The sequence below is a fragment of the Oncorhynchus clarkii genome, chromosome 31, assembly GCF_045791955.1.
Source record: "Oncorhynchus clarkii lewisi isolate Uvic-CL-2024 chromosome 31, UVic_Ocla_1.0, whole genome shotgun sequence".
NCBI lineage: Eukaryota > Metazoa > Chordata > Actinopteri > Salmoniformes > Salmonidae > Oncorhynchus > Oncorhynchus clarkii.
In genome coordinates, this window is record NC_092177.1 from 15,689,006 (window position 1) to 15,710,673 (window position 21,668).

The 21,668-nt window shown below is 47.0% G+C and overlaps 1 protein-coding gene across 1 annotated transcript; it reads left to right on the forward strand.

Moving 5' to 3' along the window:
* The first annotated feature begins 6,495 nt into the window (after nucleotides 1–6,495).
* Nucleotides 6,496–9,146, forward strand: LOC139390770 (thymosin beta-like). The gene is made up of 3 exons (XM_071138131.1): nucleotides 6,496–6,613; nucleotides 8,397–8,501; nucleotides 9,011–9,146. The coding sequence occupies exons 1-3, from the start codon at nucleotides 6,517–6,519 to the stop codon at nucleotides 9,046–9,048; spliced, it is 240 nt and encodes a 79-aa protein (XP_070994232.1). The 5' UTR covers nucleotides 6,496–6,516; the 3' UTR covers nucleotides 9,049–9,146.
* Nucleotides 9,147–21,668: the final 12,522 nt, after the last annotated feature.

The following is a 21,668-nucleotide window of genomic DNA, read 5'->3' on the forward strand; positions in this document are numbered from 1 at the left end:
CCAGGAACTCTATATCAGGGTCTAGCTCCCTACCAACCAGGAACTCTATATCAGGGCCTAGCTCCCTGCCAACCAGGAACTCTATATCAGGGCCTATCTCCCTGCCAACCAGGAACTCTATATCAGGCTCTAGCTCCCTGCCAACCAGGAACTCTATATCAGGGTCTAGCTCACTGCCAACCAGGAACTCTATATCAGGGCCTAGCTCCCTGCCAACCAGGAACTCTATATCAGGGCCGAGCTCCCTGCCAACCAGGATCTCTAGATCACACAGTCAGAGGAAAGCACGAAAAAGTGGCAAAGACTCTAGCCACCCAGCCATAGACTGTTCACTTTGCTGTCGTCCAGCATCGGCTCTCAGACCAACAGGCTCCGAGACAGCTTCTACCCTCAAGCCATATGACTGCTAAATAGCCAGACTGCTAAATAGTCAATTAATGGTACCTGGACTATCTGCACTGACTATCTTGCACTGATCCTACGCACACTCATTAGACAGTATATACACACCATACAGACACTCACTAGACAGTATATACACACCATATACACAGTCACTAGACAGTATATACACACCATATACACACTCACTAGACAGTATATACACACCATATACACACTCACTAGACAGTATATACACACTCACTAGACAGTATATACACACCATATACCATATACACACTCACTAGGCAGTATTATCAGGACATTGGCCTGGGGGGTAGGTTTATGACAGTCATAAATACCTCTTCACCCCTTTTTCCTTTCTCTACCCTATGGATGTTACATTTGCAAACCCCTTGGTTAACGTAGAGATTCTGGGAACATCAGAAGGTGGGGGGAAATTAACTATATTCTGCTAATCCGACCAATTGAACATATGCGGTGGTACTTAATGAATATGATGTCAGTGCGGTTGTCATCTGAGACATTCTCATCAATGATAAGATGACATAAACTCTGCAGTGGAAAGTCTACACATCAGAGTTATCGGATTCACATGAAATTGTTGTTCAATTTAAATGTTTGAATATGAAATTATTCGTGATGGGATGAAATGTGATTTTAGCTTCTAAAATGTGAGATTTGGGTTTTCATAAGGTTAGGGCCCTGCTCAATCAGTGGCCCGCCCCTGTGAAGGGACATGGGCTATAAAACTTTTCAAACACACCCTCCTCTCCCTTCCTATATAAGCCCTTGACGACAATGTAACCTCCTGTTCCGAAGACGTGAGGACGACGGTCCTATGTCAGAATGGTTCAGATAATAACTACAGAACGAAGCCAACATCGGCGTGAGCTTTGGTTGTGAATGGTATGAACTTTGAACTCTTATTCACTACAGAAGTGATACCTCCTAGCCATTGAGTTAGCAACAGCAGCTGCAAACGCAGGTTAGGAAGGAACAGACAGAGTATCCCGTCTACCACGCTACGACGTTACTACAACGTATACAATTTACCAGCAGAGACATTCTTCAAAAGACAAATGACTCGGTTGGGCAACACGGCCTTCCATCTACCACCAACCTACCGAAGCGCAGATCAGAGTAAATATTTGTTGCATTTTCCATTTCCAAATGGGCGGTAATTTAGAATGCATAAAATACTGTATTTACGATAGCACAGCTTCGCCCTTTGTTCCTCAGTCTTCCCGCTCTTTCACTGAAACCCAACTGAAACCCAACCCAACTGAAACCCTTTTCTTTTGTGTAACAAGCTGTCATATCTGTCCCGCCCGCTAGGGGTGTTTTCCTTTATGACGTAATTTGTAATCAAGTTTTGATTAATTATGTGTATGTGTAATTCTGTGTGATTAGTTAGGTATTTAGTAAATAAATAATTAAACCCAATTTTGTATTGCTGATTCAAGTTGTTAGCCAGGGCTCGTGAAGATTACCAAGAATTTACAACTTTCAGATGACCCTGAATTAAGGTGACGACTGCTATTGATGTAAAATATTACTAGGTCTTTAAGAGTGTATTCGGAAGATAACAGCTCTATAAATATTATTTTGTGGTGCCCCGACTCTCTAGCTAATTACATTTGCATGATTAGCTCAATCAGGTAACATTAATTACGGATAAATTATTTTATAGAATAGCATGTCATATCAAATCAAATCAAATCAAATTTATTTATATAGCCCTTCGTACATCAGCTGATATCTCAAAGTGCTGTACAGAAACCCAGCCTAAAACCCCAAACAGCAAACCAATGCAGGTGTAGAAGCACGGTGGCTAGGAAAAACTCCCTAGAAAGGCCAAAACCTAGGAAGAAACCTAGAGAGGAACCAGGCTATGTGGGGTGGCCAGTCCTCTTCTGGCTGTGCCGGGTGGAGATTATAACAGAACATGGCCAAGATGTTCAAATGTTCATAAATGACCAGCGTGGTCCAATAATAATAACAGAACAGAACAGTTGAAACTGTAGCAGCAGCACGGCCAGGTGGACTGGGGACAGCAAGGAGTCAGGTAGGTACTACCATGTCAGGTAGTCCTGAGGCATGGTCCTAGGGCTCAGGTCCTTCGAGAGAGAGAAAGAAAGAGAGAAAGAGAGAATTAGAGAGAGCACACTTAAATTCACACAGGACACCGAATAGGACAGGAGAAGTACTCCAGATATAACAAACTGACCCTAGCCCCCCGACACATAAACTACTGCAGCATAAATACTGGAGGCTGAGAGAGGAGGGGTCAGGAGACACTGTGGCCCCGTCCGAGGACACCCCCGGACAGGGCCAAACAGGAAGGATATAACCCCACCCAATTTGCCAAAGCACAGCCCCCACACCACTAGAGGGATATCTTCAACCACCAACTTACCATCCTGAGACAAGGCTGAGTATAGCCCACAAAGATCTCTGCCACTGCACAACCCAAGGGGGGCGGGCGCCAACCCAGACAGGATGATCACATCAGTGACTCAACCCACTCAGGTGACGCACCCCTCCCAGGGACGGTATGAGAGAGCCCCAGTAAGCCAGTGACTCAGCCCCTGTAACAGGGTTAGAGGCAGAGAATCCCAGTAGAAAGAGGGGAACCGGCCAGGCAGAGACAGCAAGGGCGGTTCGTTGCTACAGAGCCTTTCCGTTCACCTTCCCACTCCTGGGCCAGACTACACTCAATCATATGACCCACTGAAGAGATAAGTCTTCAGTAAAGACTTAAAGGTTGAGACCGAGTTTGCGTCTCTGACATGGGTAGGCAGACCGTTCCATAAAAATGGAGCTCTATAGGAGAAAGCCCTGTCTCCAGCTGTTTGCTTAGAAATTCTAGGGACAATTAGGAGGCCTGCGTCTTGTGACCGTAGCGTACGTGTAGGTATGTATGGCAGGACCAAATCAGAGAGATAGGTAGGAGCAAGCCCATGTAATGCTTTGTAGGTTAGCAGTAAAACCTTGAAATCAGCCCTTGCTTTGACAGGAAGCCAGTGTAGGGAGGCTAGCACTGGAGTAATATGATCATTTTTTTTGGTTCTAGTCAGGATTCTAGCAGCCGTATTTAGCACTAACTGAAGTTTATTTAGTGCTTTATCCGGGTAGCCGGAAAGTAGAGCATTGCAGTAGTCTAACCTAGAAGTGACAAAAGCATGGATTAATTTTTCTGTATCATTTTTGGACAGAAGGTTTCAGATTTTTGCAATATTACGTAGATGGAAAAAAGCTGTCCTTGAAATGGTCTTGATATGTTCTTCAAAAGAGAGATCAGGGTCCAGAGTAACGCCGAGGTCCTTCACAGTTTTATTTGAGACGACTGTACAACCATTAAGATTAATTGTCAGATTCAACAGAAGAATCTGTTTCTTGTTTCTTGGGACCTAGAACAGGCATCTCTGTTTTGTCCGAGTTTAAAAGTAGAAAGTTTGCAGCCATCCACTTCCTTATGTCTGAAACACATGCTTCTAGCGAGGGCAATTTTGGGGCTTCACCATGTTCCATTGAAATGTACAGCTGTGTGTCATCCGCATAGCAGTGAAAGTTAACATTACGTTTTCGAATGGCATCCCCAAGAGGTAAAATATATAGTGAAAACAATAGTGGTCCTAAAACGGAACCTTGAGGAACACCGAAGTCAGAGGACAAACCATTCACAGAGACAAACTGATATCTCTTAATCTGGCATAGCTAAAGACACGACAACTGTCTAGTGAGTGTGAATATGGTGTGTATATACTGTCAAGTGAGTGTCTATATGGTGTGTAGATACTGTCTAGTGAGTGTGTATATTCTGTCTAGTGAGTGTGTATATACTGTCTAGTGAGTGTGTATATACTGTCTAGTGAGTGTGTATATGGTGTGCATATACTGTCTAGTGACTGTGTATATACTGTCTAGCGAGTGTGTATATACTGTCTAGCGAGTGTGTATATGGTGTGTATATACTGTCTAGTGAGTATATATATACTGTCTAGTGAGTGTGTATATACTGTCTAGAAGCTGAAATCACATTTCATCCCATCACAAATAATTTCATATTCAAACATTTAAATTGAACAACAATTCCATGTGAATCTGATAACTCTGATGTGTAGACTTTCCACTGTAGAGTTTATGTCATCTTATCATTGATGAGAATGTCTCAGATGACAACCGAACTGACGTAATTTTCATTAAGTAGCATGTGTTCAATTGGTCGGATTACCAGAATATAGTTCATTTCCCCCCACCTTCTGATGTTCCCAGAATCTCTATGTTAACCAAGGGTTTTTCAAATGTAACATCAGTAGTGTAGAGAGAGGAAAAATGGGGGAAGAGGTATTTATGACTGTCATGAACCTACCCCCCAGGCCAATGTCATGACACAGTATATACACTCCATATACACACTGACTAGACAGTACATACACACCATATACACACTCACTAGACATTATATACACACCATATACACACTCACTAGACAGTATATACACACCATATACACACTCACTAGACAGAATATACACACTCACTAGACAGTATATACACACCATGTACAAATTAACTAGACAGTATATACACATCATGTACACACTCACTAGACAGTATATACACACCATATACACACTCACTAGACAGTATATAAGAAATAAGAAAACACGTTTGGTGTTTGCCAAAAGGAACGTGGGAGACTCCCCAAACATATGGAAGAAGGAACTCTGGTCAGATGAGACTAAAATTGAGCATTTTGGCCATCAAGGAAAACACTATGTCTGGTGCAAACCCAACACCTCTCATCATCCCGAGAACACCATCCCCACAGTGACGCATGGTGTTGGCAGCATCATGCTGTGGGGATGTTTTCATCGGCAGGGACTGGGAAACTGGACAGAATTGGAGGAATGATGGATGGCGCTAAATACAGGGAAATTCTTGAGGGAAACCTGTTTCAGTCTTCCAGAGATTTGAAACTAGGACCTTCGGTTCACCTTCCAGCAGGACAATGACCCTAAGCATACCTCTAAAGCAACGCGTGAGTGGTACAAGGGGAAACATTTAAATGTCTTGGAATGGCCTTGTCAAAGCCCAGACCTCAATCCAATTGAGAATCTGTGGTATGACTTAAAGATTGCTGTACACCAGCGGAACCCATCCATTTTAAAGGAGCTGGAGAAGTTTAGCCTTGAAGAATGGGCAAAAATCCCAGTGGCTAGATGTGCCAAGCTTATAGATACATACCCCAAGAGACTTGCAGCTGTAATTGCTGCAAAAGGTGGCTCTACAAAGTATTGACTTTGTGGGGTGAATAGTTTTGCACTCAAGTTTTCTGTTTTTTTTTCTTATTTCTTGTTTGTTTCACCATCAAATATTTAGCATCTTCAAAGTGGTAGACATGTTGTGTAAATCAAATGATGCAAATCCCCCCACATTGTTTTTTTATTTTAGGTTGGAGGGCAATAAAATTTGAAAAATGCCAAGGGGGGTGAAAACTTTCGCAAGCCACTGTATGTACTATTCCCTATATAGTGCACTACTTTTTTTTACCAAGGCACCATTGGCCCTGGTATAAAGGGAATAAGATGCCATTTGGAACAAAAACATTAAAAAGATGGAAAAAGATCAGAACTATATACCGTACAGACAAATTACAGTATTTAGAAAATTAAAATATATGTCATAAAAACCAATATAATTATTTTACTACATTGTTATGAAAAATAAATAAATAATGGTATTTTTAGACATTCAAGTGTTACGTCTGTCCCTGTCCTCAGAATGCCAATTCCCCAAAATCACCTCAGTGCGTTGATTAAATAGTGTATGATGCATTATCTTAATGAATAGCACAGCACGGCAGCTTGCTATTGGTTGGCTCTTCCACCAATGTCTTCCCTGGAGAACATGAATATTAACTAAATGAAGAAAGAGAAAGGAGACGGCAGACTTATCGTCTCTCCCTCTCGCTCTCTCTTTTTGCTCCCTACCAATCTTTTAGTGCCTCCTCTCTACCCCTCCCTCTCTTAGTTTCTCCCTCCTTCCCTCTTCCGTCCTCCTTCCTCCTTTATTATGTCTTAAACCCACACCCTTGTGCAGACCTAGATGTGCAGACACCCTAAGACACTCGCAGCCTTGTCTACCTCCATCTCTTTCCATCCCTGCCCCGGCGGATTAGAGCACACTACTGTGTGTAACAAAGGTAAGCCTCGGTCTCTCTCCTCTCTCTCGTTCCTCTCTATCTCTCACCATCTTTATTTATTTAGCTTTGTTTCTGTGTACTGAAACAAAGGATCTGGGGTGTGGCTGTACACTGAAGACTGGAGTGTACTGATCTGATGGAAGGGTGGAAAGAACAAATTAATTGAAAGATGGAGGAATAGATAGATGAGGTAGGGCTGAGGTAGGGCTGACGCTCTGGTGGGGCTGGGGCTGAGGTGGGGCTGGAGCTGAGGTAGGGCTGGACTGGGGCTGACGTAGGGCTGGTGTAGGGCTTCGGCTGAGGTAGGGCTGGGGCTGAGGTAGGGCTGGACTGGGGCTGACGTAGGGCTGGGGTAGGGCTTGGGCTGAGGTAGGGCTGTGGCTGAGGTAGGGCTGGACTGGGGCTGACGTAGGGCTGGGGTAGAGCTTGGGCTGAGGTAGAGCTGGGGCTGAGGTAGGGCTGGACTGGGGCTGACGTAGGGCTGGGGCTGGGGCTGGAGCTGAGGTAGGTCTGGAGCTGAGGTAGGGCTGGGGTAGGGCTTGGGCTGAGGTAGGGCTGTGCTGGGGCTGAGGTAGTTGGGGCTGAGGTAGGGCTAGGGCTGAGGTAGGACTGTGGCAGAGGTAGGACTGTGGCAGAGGTAGGGCTGGGGCTGAGGTAGGGCTGTGCTGGGGCTGAGGTAGGGCTGGACTGGGGCTGACGTAGGGCTGAGGTAGGGCTGGGGCTGAGGTAGGGCTGGGGCTGAGGTAGGGCTGGGGCTGAGGTAGGACTGGGGCTGAGGTAGGGCTGAGGCTGAGGTAAGACTGGGCTATGAAATTGTAACATTGTGGAACAGCGTAGAGACTCAGGAGGAGAAAAGACGGCAAGGATGCAGAGATCTGAGAGAGAGAGAGAGAGAGAGAGAGAGAGAGAGAGAGAGAGAGAGAGAGAGAGAGAGAGAGTGAAAGAGAGAGAGAGTGAAAGAGAGAGAGAGAGAGAGAGAGAGAGAGAGAGAGAGAGAGACTGCAGAGGGAGAGAACAAAGAGACCAGCCTCACACAGATGGTGTCATGCTAGATAGCATGTGTGTAGGCATGTGGAAAGCTGGCATGATGGAACCGAACACATGTGGGGGCGGCTGCACCTCACGTGTGTGTGCGTGCGTGTGCGTGTGTGTGTGTAGCACATCTCATGGTGGACACACTCCCTATATCTACTAGGAACTAGATTGGCAAAATTCACATATTAGTCATCAACACGATGGCATACTCATGAACAGAAATGATTTTACCGCTCCCTACTCAAGATTCTGCCTTGTGTGTAGCTCGTTTGTCAGCCAAGGTCAAATAACTGACACAAGGATTTCTCTCTGTCTCTCTCTCCCCCTCTCTTCCTCTCTCTCCTTTTCTCTCCCTCCCTCATTTCCTCACTTTCTCTTTCCATCTCTCTCCCTGCTCCATCTCTCTCCCCCTGCTCCATCTCTCTCTCCCTGCTCCATCTCTCTTCCTGCTCCATCTCTCTCCCTGCTCCATCTCTCTCCCCCTGCTCCATCTCTCTCCCCCTGCTCAATCTCTCTCCCCCTGCTCCATCTCTCTTCCCTGCTCCATCTCTCTTCCTGCTCCATCTCTCTCCCTGCTCCATCTCTCTCCCCCTGCTCCATCTCTCTCCCCCTGCTCCATCTCTCTCCCCCTGCTCCATCTCTCTCCCCCTGCTCCATCTCTCTCTCCCTGCTCCATCTCTCTCCCCCTGCTCCATCTCTCTCTCCCTGCTCCATCTCTCTCTCCCTGCTCCATCTCTCTCTTTCACAGCAACAATGTCTGACAAACCTGACCTGACAGAGATTGCCTGTTTCGACAAGACCAAACTGAAGAAGACTGAGACGAAAGAGAAGAACCCCCTGCCAACCAAAGAGAGTGAGTTATCATGGCAGTGTGGTGTGTGTGTGTACTGTATGCGTGTGTGTTTTAAGGGTGTGGTAAGGGAAGTGTTCATTCTGCCTCTGCAGTGCTCTTCCTTTCCTACCCCCCCCCCTCTCTCTCTTGTTCTCTCCCCCTTACTCTCTCTTTCCCCCTCTCTCTCTCCCCTCTCTCCCCCCCTCCCCCTCTCTCTCATACCCCCCCCCCCCCCCCCCCCCCCCTGCAGTCATTTTAGCAGCTATAGGTGTTGTCAGTTCTACTGCAGTCAACCTTCCTCTAGCTCTGCAGTATACAAACACTTCTCTACTACAAATCACTGAATCATCAGAATCACTCTCTCCCTACAGGCCCAGGTCAAAGTAGTGCATAGGGTACCATTTGGGTCGCACTCTGTATCGTCTCTGCAACACAACCACACACGACCGGAGCCCAATTCACATTCTCCCTCGCCAACATCTCCACCACATGTATACAGTATGTATGTGTCTTCCTGTCTTCTGTTTCAGCCATTGAACAGGAAAGGAAAGGGGATGCCACGCCTTGATGTGACTTGGTGAAGAAGAGGAGAAGAGGAGGAGAGGGAAACAGGAGAGGAGACAGAGATGCCACCAACAAAATCACTTTGTTTTGTCTGTCTGTCAGTATTCTACTTTAAGTCACGTTGTGTTGTATAACAGGGTGCTGTAGGGCCCCAGGAGATGCAGTAGTGGAGGAGGGTACATGGGATGTATTCCAAATGGCACCTTATTCCCTATATAGTGCAATACTTTTGACCTGGTCCACTATATAGGGAATATGGTGCCATTTGAGACACAGCGTGCCATCTTCACAGGGCTCTATCTTTCATTAGGAGAATAGAGTTGTAACATGGATGCCAGGATGGTTCTGTTTTAAATAACACGTATTGGGCCAGAAACCCTCTACCCTCTAGCCTTTACTCCTTTACTCCCTAGCCTCTACACCCTAGCCTTTACTCCTTTACTACCTACCCTCTACCCTCTAGCCTTTACTCCTTTACTACCTAGCCTCTACACCCTAGCCTTTACTCCTTTACTCCCTAGCCTCTACACCCTAGCCTTTACTCCTTTACTCCCTAGCCTCTAACCCCCTTACTCCCTAGCCCCTACACCCTAGCCTTTACTCCCTTACTCCCTAGCCTCTAACCACCTTACGCCCTAGCTCCTACATCCTAGCCTCTAACCACCCTACGCCCTAGCTCCTACACCCTAGCCTCTAACCACCTTACTCCCCAGCCCTTATTTCCTAACGTATACCCATCCAAACCACTCAGAAGTACCAAGGCTAGGGGTTTGTTTCTTAATCAGTCAGTTTTGTTGTTGAACACCAAACCAAGTCAGGCATCCAGGCTAAGAGAGGAAGGTGGGGGTTACTGAGGTGTTTTCATATTTCACTTTCTACTTTTCTTTATGAAATAAAGACAAAATGATGTAATACAAAACGACCGATTTGGGTGTGACTTTCTCTGACGATGAATGAGAATAAGATAGTAGTCTGAAAGGGAGTCTGGACAGTCCAAACTGAGAATATAACAATATACCACATTACACTACCAATACAATACATTCAATTATCAAATAATACATGATTCTTGAGTGGATGGCATGATCATGGCAATAGTGGGTATTTGCAAGCAGTTTGGCCCAGTAGAGGGAGACAGAAGTTAAATCAGCACATTCACACCTATAGTTCAGACAAGTCATGAATCATAATTAATACAACTACAAGCCTGATATCCCTGTAGTATTAAAAACCAGGTCAAAAACTTGGTCTAATAATTAGAGATAAATGTATTGCCTGTATACTTCTTTGTAAACAAACACCCACAATATGGATGTTCCCAAGGGGCTGCTGAGTGGCGCAGCGGTCTAAGACACTGTATCTCAGTGCTAAAGGCGTCACTACAGACCCTGGTTTGATTCCAGGCTGTATTACAAGTGGCTGTGATTGGGAGTCCCATAGGGCAGTGCACAATTGGCCCGGGGTAGGCCGTCAATGTCAATAAGAATGTGTTCTTAACTGACTTGCCTAGTTAAATAAAGGTAAATAAGAATGTGTTCTTAACTGACTTGCCTAGTTAAATAAGAATGTGTTCTTAACTGACTTGCCTAGTTAAATAAGAATGTGTTCTTAACTGACTTGCCTAGTTAAATAAGAATGTGTTCTTAACTGACTTGCCTAGTTAAATAAGAATGTGTTCTTAACTGACTTGCCTAGTGAAGTCCACAAAACATACTGCATGTAACAAACAGTTACATGACCTACATACAGCATGGTCAAACAAGGTCATGTTTTTGACATGTTTGGACCACTAAACAACTACTGATTTAGATCCACGGAGAGTTACCTCAAGTTGCAAAGAAAACAGGAGCTGCCTCCACTATTCCAGTATCATTTCAACTTCAACATTTCAACAAAAAAGCAATTTAGTCCAATCAACATAAGATAACTATGATGTGGATGTTCATGGTTCTGATTTCTGTTTGCGTGTGTGTGTGCATGTGTGCGCATTCGTGCAAGTAGAAAAAGCATGTTGACTCACCCTACTTGTCAAGAATGCAATCCTCCTCTCTTCCATGTTGATGAAACGGTCTATCACTCTGTCATACAGTACAGGCTTATATTTCTTGTTGTCCTAGGCTACCTTGCTAAAATTGTTGTTTGATAGCCTAACTTCCATTCATGGGCAACGTCAGCTAGTTAACATTAGCCTTCTACATCTAGCTACATATTGAACTTCCATCCTCTCAGGCCAGGGGCACAACAATGTATGAATTAATGGTTGGATCAGAATCAGCATTACAATCATTGGCCAGTAAGGAGAATTTAGTTAAACCACAAGTTCAAATCTCTATCTCCATCCATGGCTAATTTAGGAAAGGGACAATTTTAGCTAGCTAGCTAGCCACCGGATGACAACAACACAACAAGATGCAACAATTCAAGTTGTTTCTGTCAATGACATATACTCTCAATGGGATTTGATAGGAGTGACACCAAATTCTACGGGCGGCAACAATGTCATACTCTTTTGAACCAGACAGCCATCAGATAGATGGGCACACATACAGAGACAGAGGGGCACTGTTTCGCTCGCTAGAATGCTTTTTCCGGTGAGATACATTCAGCCTCTTGCGAATTTAAGGAACATGATGAAACAGAGAGAGAGAGGAATGATACATTTTTTATTTATTTTTTATTGGTCATTTTTTTGGGAAGCCTGGCTTCATTTGGCATCCATAAATACATGCCACTGCCATTGATAAGGAGTTACTATAACACCTATTCAGATCTTATTGTATTGTTTTAATGCTTGCTAATCGCAGGGCCGGTTCCAGGCATATGTGACATAAGCAGTCGCTTAGGGCCCACGGCCTCTAGGGGGCCCCAAACCAATTATTACTTAAAAAAAATGAGAATCTCAGTCGGGGTCTCAACTTACTATTGAGCATTAGAATAGTAGAATACAACAGGTGCAATTTCTAAATGTGGTAGTGCATCATTTGTCTTTCTCTTGTTAGATTGGTAGTTAGCAGTGGTGGAAAAAGTACTCAACTGTCATACTTGAGCAAAAGTAAAGATACCTTAATAGAAATGACTCAAGTGAAAGTCACCCAGTAAAATACTACTTGAGTAAAAGTCTAAAAGTATTTGGTTTTAAATATACTTTTTGCTCAAATTGCTCAAATGTACGTAAGTATCAAAAGTAAAGGTATAAATCATTTCAAATTCCTTCTATTAAACAAACCAGATGTATTTGTATTTTTATTGATGGATAGCCAGGGTCACACTGTTATGCACGTGAGTGAGGACCCAAAAGCGGTTTAACAAAAACAGAGTCCTTTAATGTCAAAACACAGGGAAGACATAGATCCTCTTCAGATGTATATAATGGCAAAATAGACAACCCGCAGAGAGGGCGACAAATGAATCATAAAGTCCTTCTGATATTTACAGAAGAGTCCCCCTTCTTAGCAGCAGAGGAGAGTAGCTGGGTTAGAGTCCCCTTCTTAGCAGCAGAGGAGAATAGCTGGATTAGCGGCGACAGACTGCTGGTCTCTCTGGGTAGGCGCGGGTCGTAGAGGACAGAGGTACCTGATCACACGTAGCATCAGATGAACAGGCAGATTCCGACAGGACGGGACAAGGGTGAAGCAAACGGGACGATAGTTTGGTTCTGGCATGAGAAACTCAAACGAGAATCTGACAAAGACAGAAGCAGGAACAGAGAGAGAAATAGAGACCTAATCAGAGGGAAAAACGGAACAGGTGGGAAAAGGGTGAACGAGGTAGTTAGAGAAGATGAGGAACAGCTGGGGGAAGGATAGGAAGAGAAGGTAACCTAATATGACCAGCAGAGGGAGACGGAGTGAAGAGAAAGAACAGGAACAAGACATAATATGACAATACATGACAGTACCCCCCCACTCACCGAGCGCCTCCTGGCGCACTCGAGGAGGAAACCTGGCGGCAACGGAGGAAATCATCGATCAGCGAACGGTCCAGCACGTCCCGAGAGGGAACCCAACTCCTTTCCTCAGGACCGTACCCCTCCCAATCCACTAGGTACTGATGACCACGGCCCCGAGGACGCATGTCCAAAATCTTACGGACCTGTAGATAGGTGCGCCCTCGACAAGGATGGGGGGGGGGGGGGGGGGGGAGACGAGCGGGGGCGCGAAGAACGGGCTTAACACAGGAGACATGGAAGACCGGGTGGACGCGACGAAGATATCGCGGAAGAAGAAGTCGCACTGCGACAGGATTAATGATCTGAGAAATACGGAACGGACCAATGAACCGCGGGGTCAACTTGCGAGAAGCTGTCTTAAGGGGAAGGTTCTGAGTGGAGAGCCAAACTCTCTGACCGCGACAATATCTAGGACTCTTAGTTCTACGCTTATTAGCGGCTCTCACAGTCTGCGCCCTATAACGGCAAAGTGCAGACCTGACCCTCTTCCAGGTGCGCTCGCAACGTTGGACAAAAGCCTGAGCGGAGGGGACGCTGGACTCGGCGAACTGAGACGAGAACAGCGGAGGCTGGTACCCGAGGCTACTCTGAAAAGGAGATAGCCCGGTCGCAGACGAAGGAAGCGAGTTGTGGGCGTATTCTGCCCAGGGGAGCTGTTCTGACCAAGACGCAGGGTTACGAAAAGAAAGACTGCGTAAGATGCGACCAATAGTCTGATTGGCCCGTTCTGCTTGACCGTTAGACTGAGGGTGAAAGCCGGAAGAGAGACTGACGGAAGCCCCAATCAAACGGCAAAACTCCCTCCAAAATTGAGACGTGAATTGCGGACCCCTGTCCGAAACGACGTCTGACGGAAGGCCATGAATTCTGAAAACATTCTCGATGATGATTTGTGCCGTTTCTTTAGCAGAAGGGAGCTTAGCGAGGGGAATAAAATGAGCCGCCTTAGAGAACCTATCGACAACCGTAAGAATAACAGTCTTCCCCGCTGACGAAGGCAGTCCGGTGATAAAATCTAAGGCGATGTGAGACCACGGTCGAGAGGGAATGGGAAGCGGTCTGAGACGGCCGGCAGGAGGGGAGTTACCGGACTTAGTCTGCGCGCAGACCGAACAAGCAGCCACGAAACGACGCGTGTCATGCTCCCGAGTGGGCCACCAAAAACGCTGCCGAATGGAAGCAAGCGTACCTCGAACGCCGGGGTGGCCGGCTAACTTGGCAAAGTGAGCCCACTGGAGAACGGCCAGACGAGTAGGAACGGGAACGAAAAGAAGGTTCCTAGGACAAGCGCACGGCGACGGAGTGTGAGTGAGTGCTTGCTTTACCTGCCTCTCAATTCCCCAGACAGTCAACCCGACAACACGCCCCTCAGGGAGAATCCCCTCGGGGTCAGTGGAGGCTACTGAAGAACTGAAGAGACGAGATAAAGCATCAGGCTTGGTGTTCTTAGAGCCCGGACGATAAGAAATTACGAACTCGAAACGAGCGAAAAACAGCGCCCAACGAGCCTGACGCGCATTAAGTCGTTTGGCAGAACGGATGTACTCAAGGTTCCTATGGTCAGTCCAAACGACAAAAGGAACGGTCGCCCCCTCCAACCACTGTCGCCATTCGCCTAGGGCTAAGCGGATGGCGAGCAGTTCGCGGTTTCCCACATCATAGTTACGTTCCGACGGCGACAGGCGATGAGAAAAATACGCGCAAGGGTGGACCTTGTCGTCAGAGAGGGAGCACTGAGAAAGAATGGCTCCCACGCCCACCTCTGACGCGTCAACCTCGACAACGAACTGTCTAGAGACGTCAGGTGTAACAAGGATAGGTGCGGATGTAAAACGATTCTTGAGGAGATCAAAAGCTCCCTGGGCGGAAACGGACCACTTAAAGCACGTCTTGACAGAAGTAAGGGCTGTGAGAGGAGCTGCCACCTGACCGAAATTACGGATGAAACGACGATAGAAATTCGCGAAGCCGAGAAAGCGCTGCAGCTCGACGCGTGACTTAGGAACGGGCCAATCAATGACAGCTTGGACCTTAGCGGGATCCATCTTAATGCCTTCAGCGGAAATAACAGAACCGAGAAATGTGACGGAGGAGGCATGAAAAGTGCACTTCTCAGCCTTCACAAAAAGACAATTCTCTAAAAGGCGCTGGAGGACACGTCGAACGTGCTGAACATGAATCTGGAGTGACGGTGAAAAAAATCAGGATATCGTCAAGGTAAACGAAAACAAAGATGTTCAGCATGTCTCTCAGGAAGTCATTGACTAATGCCTGAAAGACAGCTGGAGCGTTAGCGAGGCCGAAAGGAAGAACCCGGTATTCAAAGTGCCCTAACGGAGTGTTAAACGCCGTTTTCCACTCGTCCCCCTCCCTGATGCGCACGAGATGGTAAGTGTTACGAAGGTCCAACTTAGTGAAAAACCTGGCTCCCTGCAGGATCTCGAAGGCTGAAGACATAAGAGGGAGCGGATAACGATTCTTCACTGTTATGTCATTCAGCCCTCGATAATCTATGCAGGGGCGCAGGGACCCGTCCTTCTTCTTAACAAAAAAAAACCCCGCTCCGGCGGGAGAGGAGGAGGGGACTATGGTACCGGCGTCAAGAGCTACAGACAAATAATCTTCGAGAGCCTTACGTTCGGGAGCCGACAGAGAGTATAGTCTACCCCGGGGGGGAGTGGTTCCCGGAAGGAGATCAATACTACAATCATACGACCGGTGCGGAGGAAGAGAGGTGGCCCTGGACCGACTGAACACCGTGCACAGAGGAAACAGGAGGGATAGCAGACATTAAACATTTCACATGACAAGAGACGTTCCAGAAGAGGATAGAATTACTAGACCAATTAATAGAAGGATTATGACAAACTAGCCAGGGATGGCCCAAAACAACAGGTGTAAAAGGTGAACGAAAAATTAAAAAAGAAAGGGTTTCGCTATGATTACCAGAAACAGTGAGGGTTAAAGGTAGCGTCTCACGCTGAATCCTGGGGAGAGAACTACCATCCAAAGCGAACAAGGCCGTGGGCTCCCTTAACTGTCTGAGAGGAATGTCATGTTCCCGAGCCCAGGTCTCGTCCATAAAACAGCCCTCCGCCCCAGAGTCTATCAAGGCACTGCAGGAAGCTGACGAACCGGTCCAGCGTAGATGAACCGACAAGGTAGTGCAGGATCTTGAAGGAGAGACCAGAGTAGTAGCGCTCACCAGTAGCCCTCCGCTTACTGATGAGCTCTGGCTTTTACTGGACATGAAGTGACAAAATGACCAGCGGAACCGCAATAGAGACAGAGGCGGTTGGTGATTCTCCGTTCCCTCTCCTTAGTCGAGATGCGGATACCCCCCAGCTGCATAGGCTCATTACCCGAGCCGGCGGAGGAAGATGGTAGTGATGCGGAGAGGGGGGCAACGGAGAACGCAAGCTCCTTTCCACGAGCTCGGTGACGAAGATCAACCCGTCGCTCTATGCGAATAGCGAGTTCAATCAAGGAATCCACGCTGGAAGGAACCTCCCGGGAGAGAATCTCATCCTTTATCCACGCTGGAAGGAACCTCCCGGGAGAGAATCTCATCCTTTACCTCCGCGCGGAGACCCTCCAGAAAACGAGCGAGCAAAGCCGGCTCGTTTCAGTCACTGGAAAAAGCAAGAGTGCGAAACTCAATAGAGTAATCTGTTATGGATCGATTACCTTGACATAGGGAAGACAGGACCCTGGAAGCTTCCTCCCCAAAAACAGAACGATCAAAAACCCGTATCATCTCCTCCTTAAAGTCCTGATACTGGTTAGTACACTCAGCCCTCGCCTCCCAGATTGCCGTGCCCCACTCACGAGCCCGTCCAGTAAGGAGAGATATGACGTAGGCGATACGAGCTGTGCTCCTGGAGTAAGTGTTGGGCTGGAGAGAAAACACAATATCACACTGGGTGAGGAACGAGCGGCATTCAGTGGGCTCCCCAGAGTAACACGGCGGGTAATTTTTTCTGGGCTCCTGAGATTCGAAAGCCCTGGAAGTGGCCGGTGGATCGAGGCGGAGATGGTGAATCTGTTCTGTGAGGTCGGAGACTTGGGCGGCCAGGGTCTCAACGGCATGTCGAGCAGCAGACAATTCCTGCTCGTGTCTGCCTAGCATCGCTCCCTGGATCTCGACGGCTGAGTGGAGAGGATCCGAAGTCGCTGGGTCCATGAAGGGTCCAGGGTCCATGGGTCCATGGGTCCAGGACATGAAGTGACAAAATGACCAGCGGAACCGCAATAGAGACAGAGGCGGTTGGTGATTCTCCGTTCCCTCTCCTTAGTCGAGATGCGGATACCCCCCAGCTGCATAGGCTCATTACCCGAGCCGGCGGAGGAAGATGGTAGTGATGCGGAGAGGGGGGCAACGGAGAACGCGAGCTCCTTTCCACGAGCTCGGTGACGAAGATCAACCCGTCGCTCTATGCGAATAGCGAGTTCAATCAAGGAATCCACGCTGGAAGGAACCTCCCGGGAGAGAATCTCATCCTTTACCTCCGCGCGGAGACCCTCCAGAAAACGAGCGAGCAAAGCCGGCTCGTTCCAGTCACTGGAGGCAGCAAGAGTGCGAAACTCAATAGAGTAATCTGTTATGGATCGATTACCTTGACATAGGGAAGACAGGACCCTGGAAGCTTCCTCCCCAAAAACAGAACGATCAAAAACCTGTATCATCTCCTCCTTAAAGTCCTGATACTGGTTAGTACACTCAGCCCTCGCCTCCCAGATTGCCGTGCCCCACTCACGAGCCCGTCCAGTAAGGAGAGATATGACGTAGGCGATACGAGCTGTGCTCCTGGAGTAAGTGTTGGGCTGGAGAGAAAACACAATATCACACTGGGTGAGGAACGAGCGGCATTCAGTGGGCTCCCCAGAGTAACACGGCGGGTAATTTTTTCTGGGCTCCTGAGATTCGAAAGCCCTGGAAGTGGCCGGTGGATCGAGGCGGAGATGGTGAATCTGTTCTGTGAGGTCGGAGACTTGGGCGGCCAGGGTCTCAACGGCATGTCGAGCAGCAGACAATTCCTGCTCGTGTCTGCCTAGCATCGCTCCCTGGATCTCGACGGCTGAGTGGAGAGGATCCGAAGTCGCTGGGTCCATTCTTGGTCAGATTCTTCTGTTATGCACGTGAGTGAGGACCCAAAAGCGGTTTAACAAAAACAGAGTCCTTTAATGTCAAAACACAGGGAAGACATAGATCCTCTTCAGATGTAGAGAGGGCGACAAATGAATCATAAAGTCCTTCTGATATTTACAGAAGAGTCCCCCTTCTTAGCAGCAGAGGAGAATAGCTGGGTTAGAGTCCCCTTCTTAGCAGCAGAGGAGAATAGCTGGATTAGCGGCGACAGACTGCTGGTCTCTCTGGGTAGGCGCGGGTCGTAGAGGACAGAGGTACCTGATCACACGTAGCATCAGATGAACAGGCAGATTCCGACAGGACGGGACAAGGGTGAAGCAAACGGGACGATAGTTTGGTTCTGGCATGAGAAACTCAAACGAGAATCTGACAAAGACAGAAGCAGGAACAGAGAGAGAAATAGAGACCTAATCAGAGGGAAAAAAGGAACAGGTGGGAAAAGGGTGAACGAGGTAGTTAGAGAAGATGAGGAACAGCTGGGGGAAGGTGAGGAAGAGAAGGTAACCTAATACGACCAGCAGAGGGAGACGGAGTGAAGAGAAAGAACAGGAACAAGACATAATATGACAATACATGACACACACTCCAACACTCACACATAATTTACAAACAAAGCATTTGTGTTTAATGAGTCTAACAGATCAGAGGCAGTAGGGATGACCAGCGATGTTTTCTAGATAAGTGTGTGAATTGGACCATTTTCCTGTCAAAATGTATCAAGTACTTTTGGGTGTCAGAACATGTAGAGAGTAAAAATGAGTAAAAAGTACATAATTGTATTTAGGAATGTAGTGAAAAACTGAAAAACATCCCCACAGCATGATGCTGCCACCAACATGCTTCACTGTAGGGAAGGTGCCAGGTTTCCTCCAGGCTGAAAAACATCCCCACAGCATGATGCTGCCACCACCATGCTTCACTGTAGGGAAGGTGCCAGGTTTCATCCAGGCCAAAGAGAGTTAAATATTGGTTTCATCAGATGGTCTGAGAGTCCTTTAGATGCCTTTTGGCAAACTCCAAGCGGGCTGTCATGTGCCTTTTACTGAGTAGTGGCTTCTGTCTGGCCACTTGACCAATTCCTTCGACCTCATGGCTTGGTTTTTGCTCTGACGTGCACTGTCAACTGTGGGACATTATATAGACAGGTGTGTGCCTTTCCAAATCATGTCAAATCAATTGAATTTACCACAGGTGGACTGCAATCAAGTTGTAGAAACATCTCAAGGATGATCAATGGAAACAGGATCCACTTGAGCTCAATTTTGAGTCTCATAGCAAAGGGTCTGAATACTTATGGAAATAAGATTTCTAAAAAACTGTTTTTGATTTGTCATTATGAGGTATTGTGTGTACGTTGATGAGGGGAAAAACGATTGAATACATTTTAGAACAAGGCTGTAACGTAACAAAATGTGGAGAAAGTCAAGGGGTCTGAATACTTTCCGAATGCACTGTAAATACTATCTATTATTTCTAAATAAATATATTATGACATCTAAGTTGATATAGAGAATTGGCCTACCCAGAAGTGCCAACCAAGTGTATCCCTGTAGGAACAATACACACTGTAGCCTACTATATATTTTGTATTGGAATACAGGCTATGTTCATACACAATACAGTATATCTGTGTCTATCCAGGTTAAAGACCTGACTTAAATGCATACATTTAATTGTTGAGCCAACAACCATATCGTGTTGTTAGGGATATGTATCCATGCGAGGGCCCATTTCAGATGTAGAAATGGCTGCACGTTTAGGCTACACATAATAATTGAATGTGTATTGTGGGCCTGTAGATCAGAACCCAATATAGTTCTCTAGAGGCCCTGGGTCTCAACCAACACACTGGAACACTGTTCTCTAGAGGCCCTGGGGCTCAAACAACACACTGGAACACTGTTCTCTAGAGGCCCTGGGGCTCAACCAACACACTGGAACACTGATCTCTAGAGGCCCTGGGTCTCAACCAACACACTGGAACACTGTTCTCTAGAGGCCCTGGGTCTCAACCAACACACTGGAACACTGATCTCTAGAGGCCTTGGGGCTCAAACAACACACTGGAACACTGTTCTCTAGAGGCCTTGGGGCTCAACCAACACACTGGAACACTGATCTCTAGAGGCCCTGGGTCTCAACCAACACACTGGAACACTATTCTCTAGAGGCCCTGGGGCTCAACCAACACACTGGAACACTGTTCTCTAGAGGCCTTGGAGCTCAACCAACACACTGGAACACTGTTCTCTAGAGGCCCTGGGGCTCAACCAACACACTGGAACACTGTTCTCTAGAGGCCTTGGGGCTCAACCAACCAACACAATGGAACACTGTTCTCTAGAGGCCCTGGGGCTCAACCAACACACTGGAACACTGTTCTCTAGAAGCCTTGGGGCTCAACCAACCAACACACTGGAACACTGTTCTCTAGAGGCCTTGGGGCTCAACCAACCAACACACTGGAACACTGTTCTCTAGAGGCCTTGGGGCTCAATCAACCAACACACTGGAACACTGTTCTCTAGAGGCCTTGGGGCTCAATCAACCAACACAATGGAACACTGTTCTCTAGAGGCCTTGGGGCTCAATCAACCAACACAATGGAACACTGTTCTCTAGAGGCCTTGGGGCTCAACCAACCAACACAATGGAACACTGTTCTCTAGAGGCCTTGGGGCTCAACCAACCAACACACTGGAACACTGTTCTCTAGAGGCCTTGGGGCTCAACCAACCAACACACTGAAACACTGTTCTCTAGAGGCCTTGGGGCTCAATCAACCAACACAATGGAACACTGTTCTCTAGAGGCCTTGGGGCTCAACCAACCAACACACTGGAACACTGTTCTCTAGAGGCCTTGGGGCTCAACCAACCAACACACTGGAACACTGTTCTCTGGAGGCTATCCGTTGTTTTCAACTTACTTAGGTTTCACAAACCTTATTTCCTATACAGTGCACTACTTTTAGCCAGATCCAGGCCCTGGTTGAATGCAGTTCACGGTACAGGTAATGTGTGCCATTCAGCTGCAACCTCTGTATGAAGGGATGTCTCTCAATATGATGGAGACTGGAAGCTGGAGGGCAGGCTCTGTTAGGACCCCCCAGGGATATGGCTGTCTTCATACCCAGACCGCTCTGATCAGCCTTCCCTCCTCTATCCCCACCACCTCCCCTCTACCCTCCTCTCTCACCTTGGTGTGAGATACCAGATTCAGTGTGTTTGGGTTTCAAATACAGGCATATCAAATCAAATCAAACAGGCTGAATAAGACATTGAACACAGGCAGCAGCCTAAATTAGACATAGGCTGCGTTTAGACAGGCAGCCCAATTCTCATCTTTTTCCCACTAATTTGTATTTTCTATCTATTTTCTATTGTGTTTTACTTGCTATATTGTATTTACTTTGCCACCATGGCCTTTTTTTGCCTTTACCTCCCTTATCTCACCTCATTTGCTCACATAGTATATAGACTTATTTTTCTACTGTATTATTGACTGTATGTTTGTTTTACTCCAT

Coding starts and splice junctions, on each gene's coding strand:
- LOC139390770 (XM_071138131.1), top strand. CDS start 6,517: ATGTGCAGACACCCTAAGACACTCGCAGCCTTGTCTACCTCCATCTCT. Junction 6,614..8,396: donor CACTACTGTGTGTAACAAAG/GTAAGCCTCGGT, acceptor TCTCTTTCACAG/CAACAATGTCTGACAAACCT. Junction 8,502..9,010: donor CCCCCTGCCAACCAAAGAGA/GTGAGTTATCAT, acceptor CTTCTGTTTCAG/CCATTGAACAGGAAAGGAAA.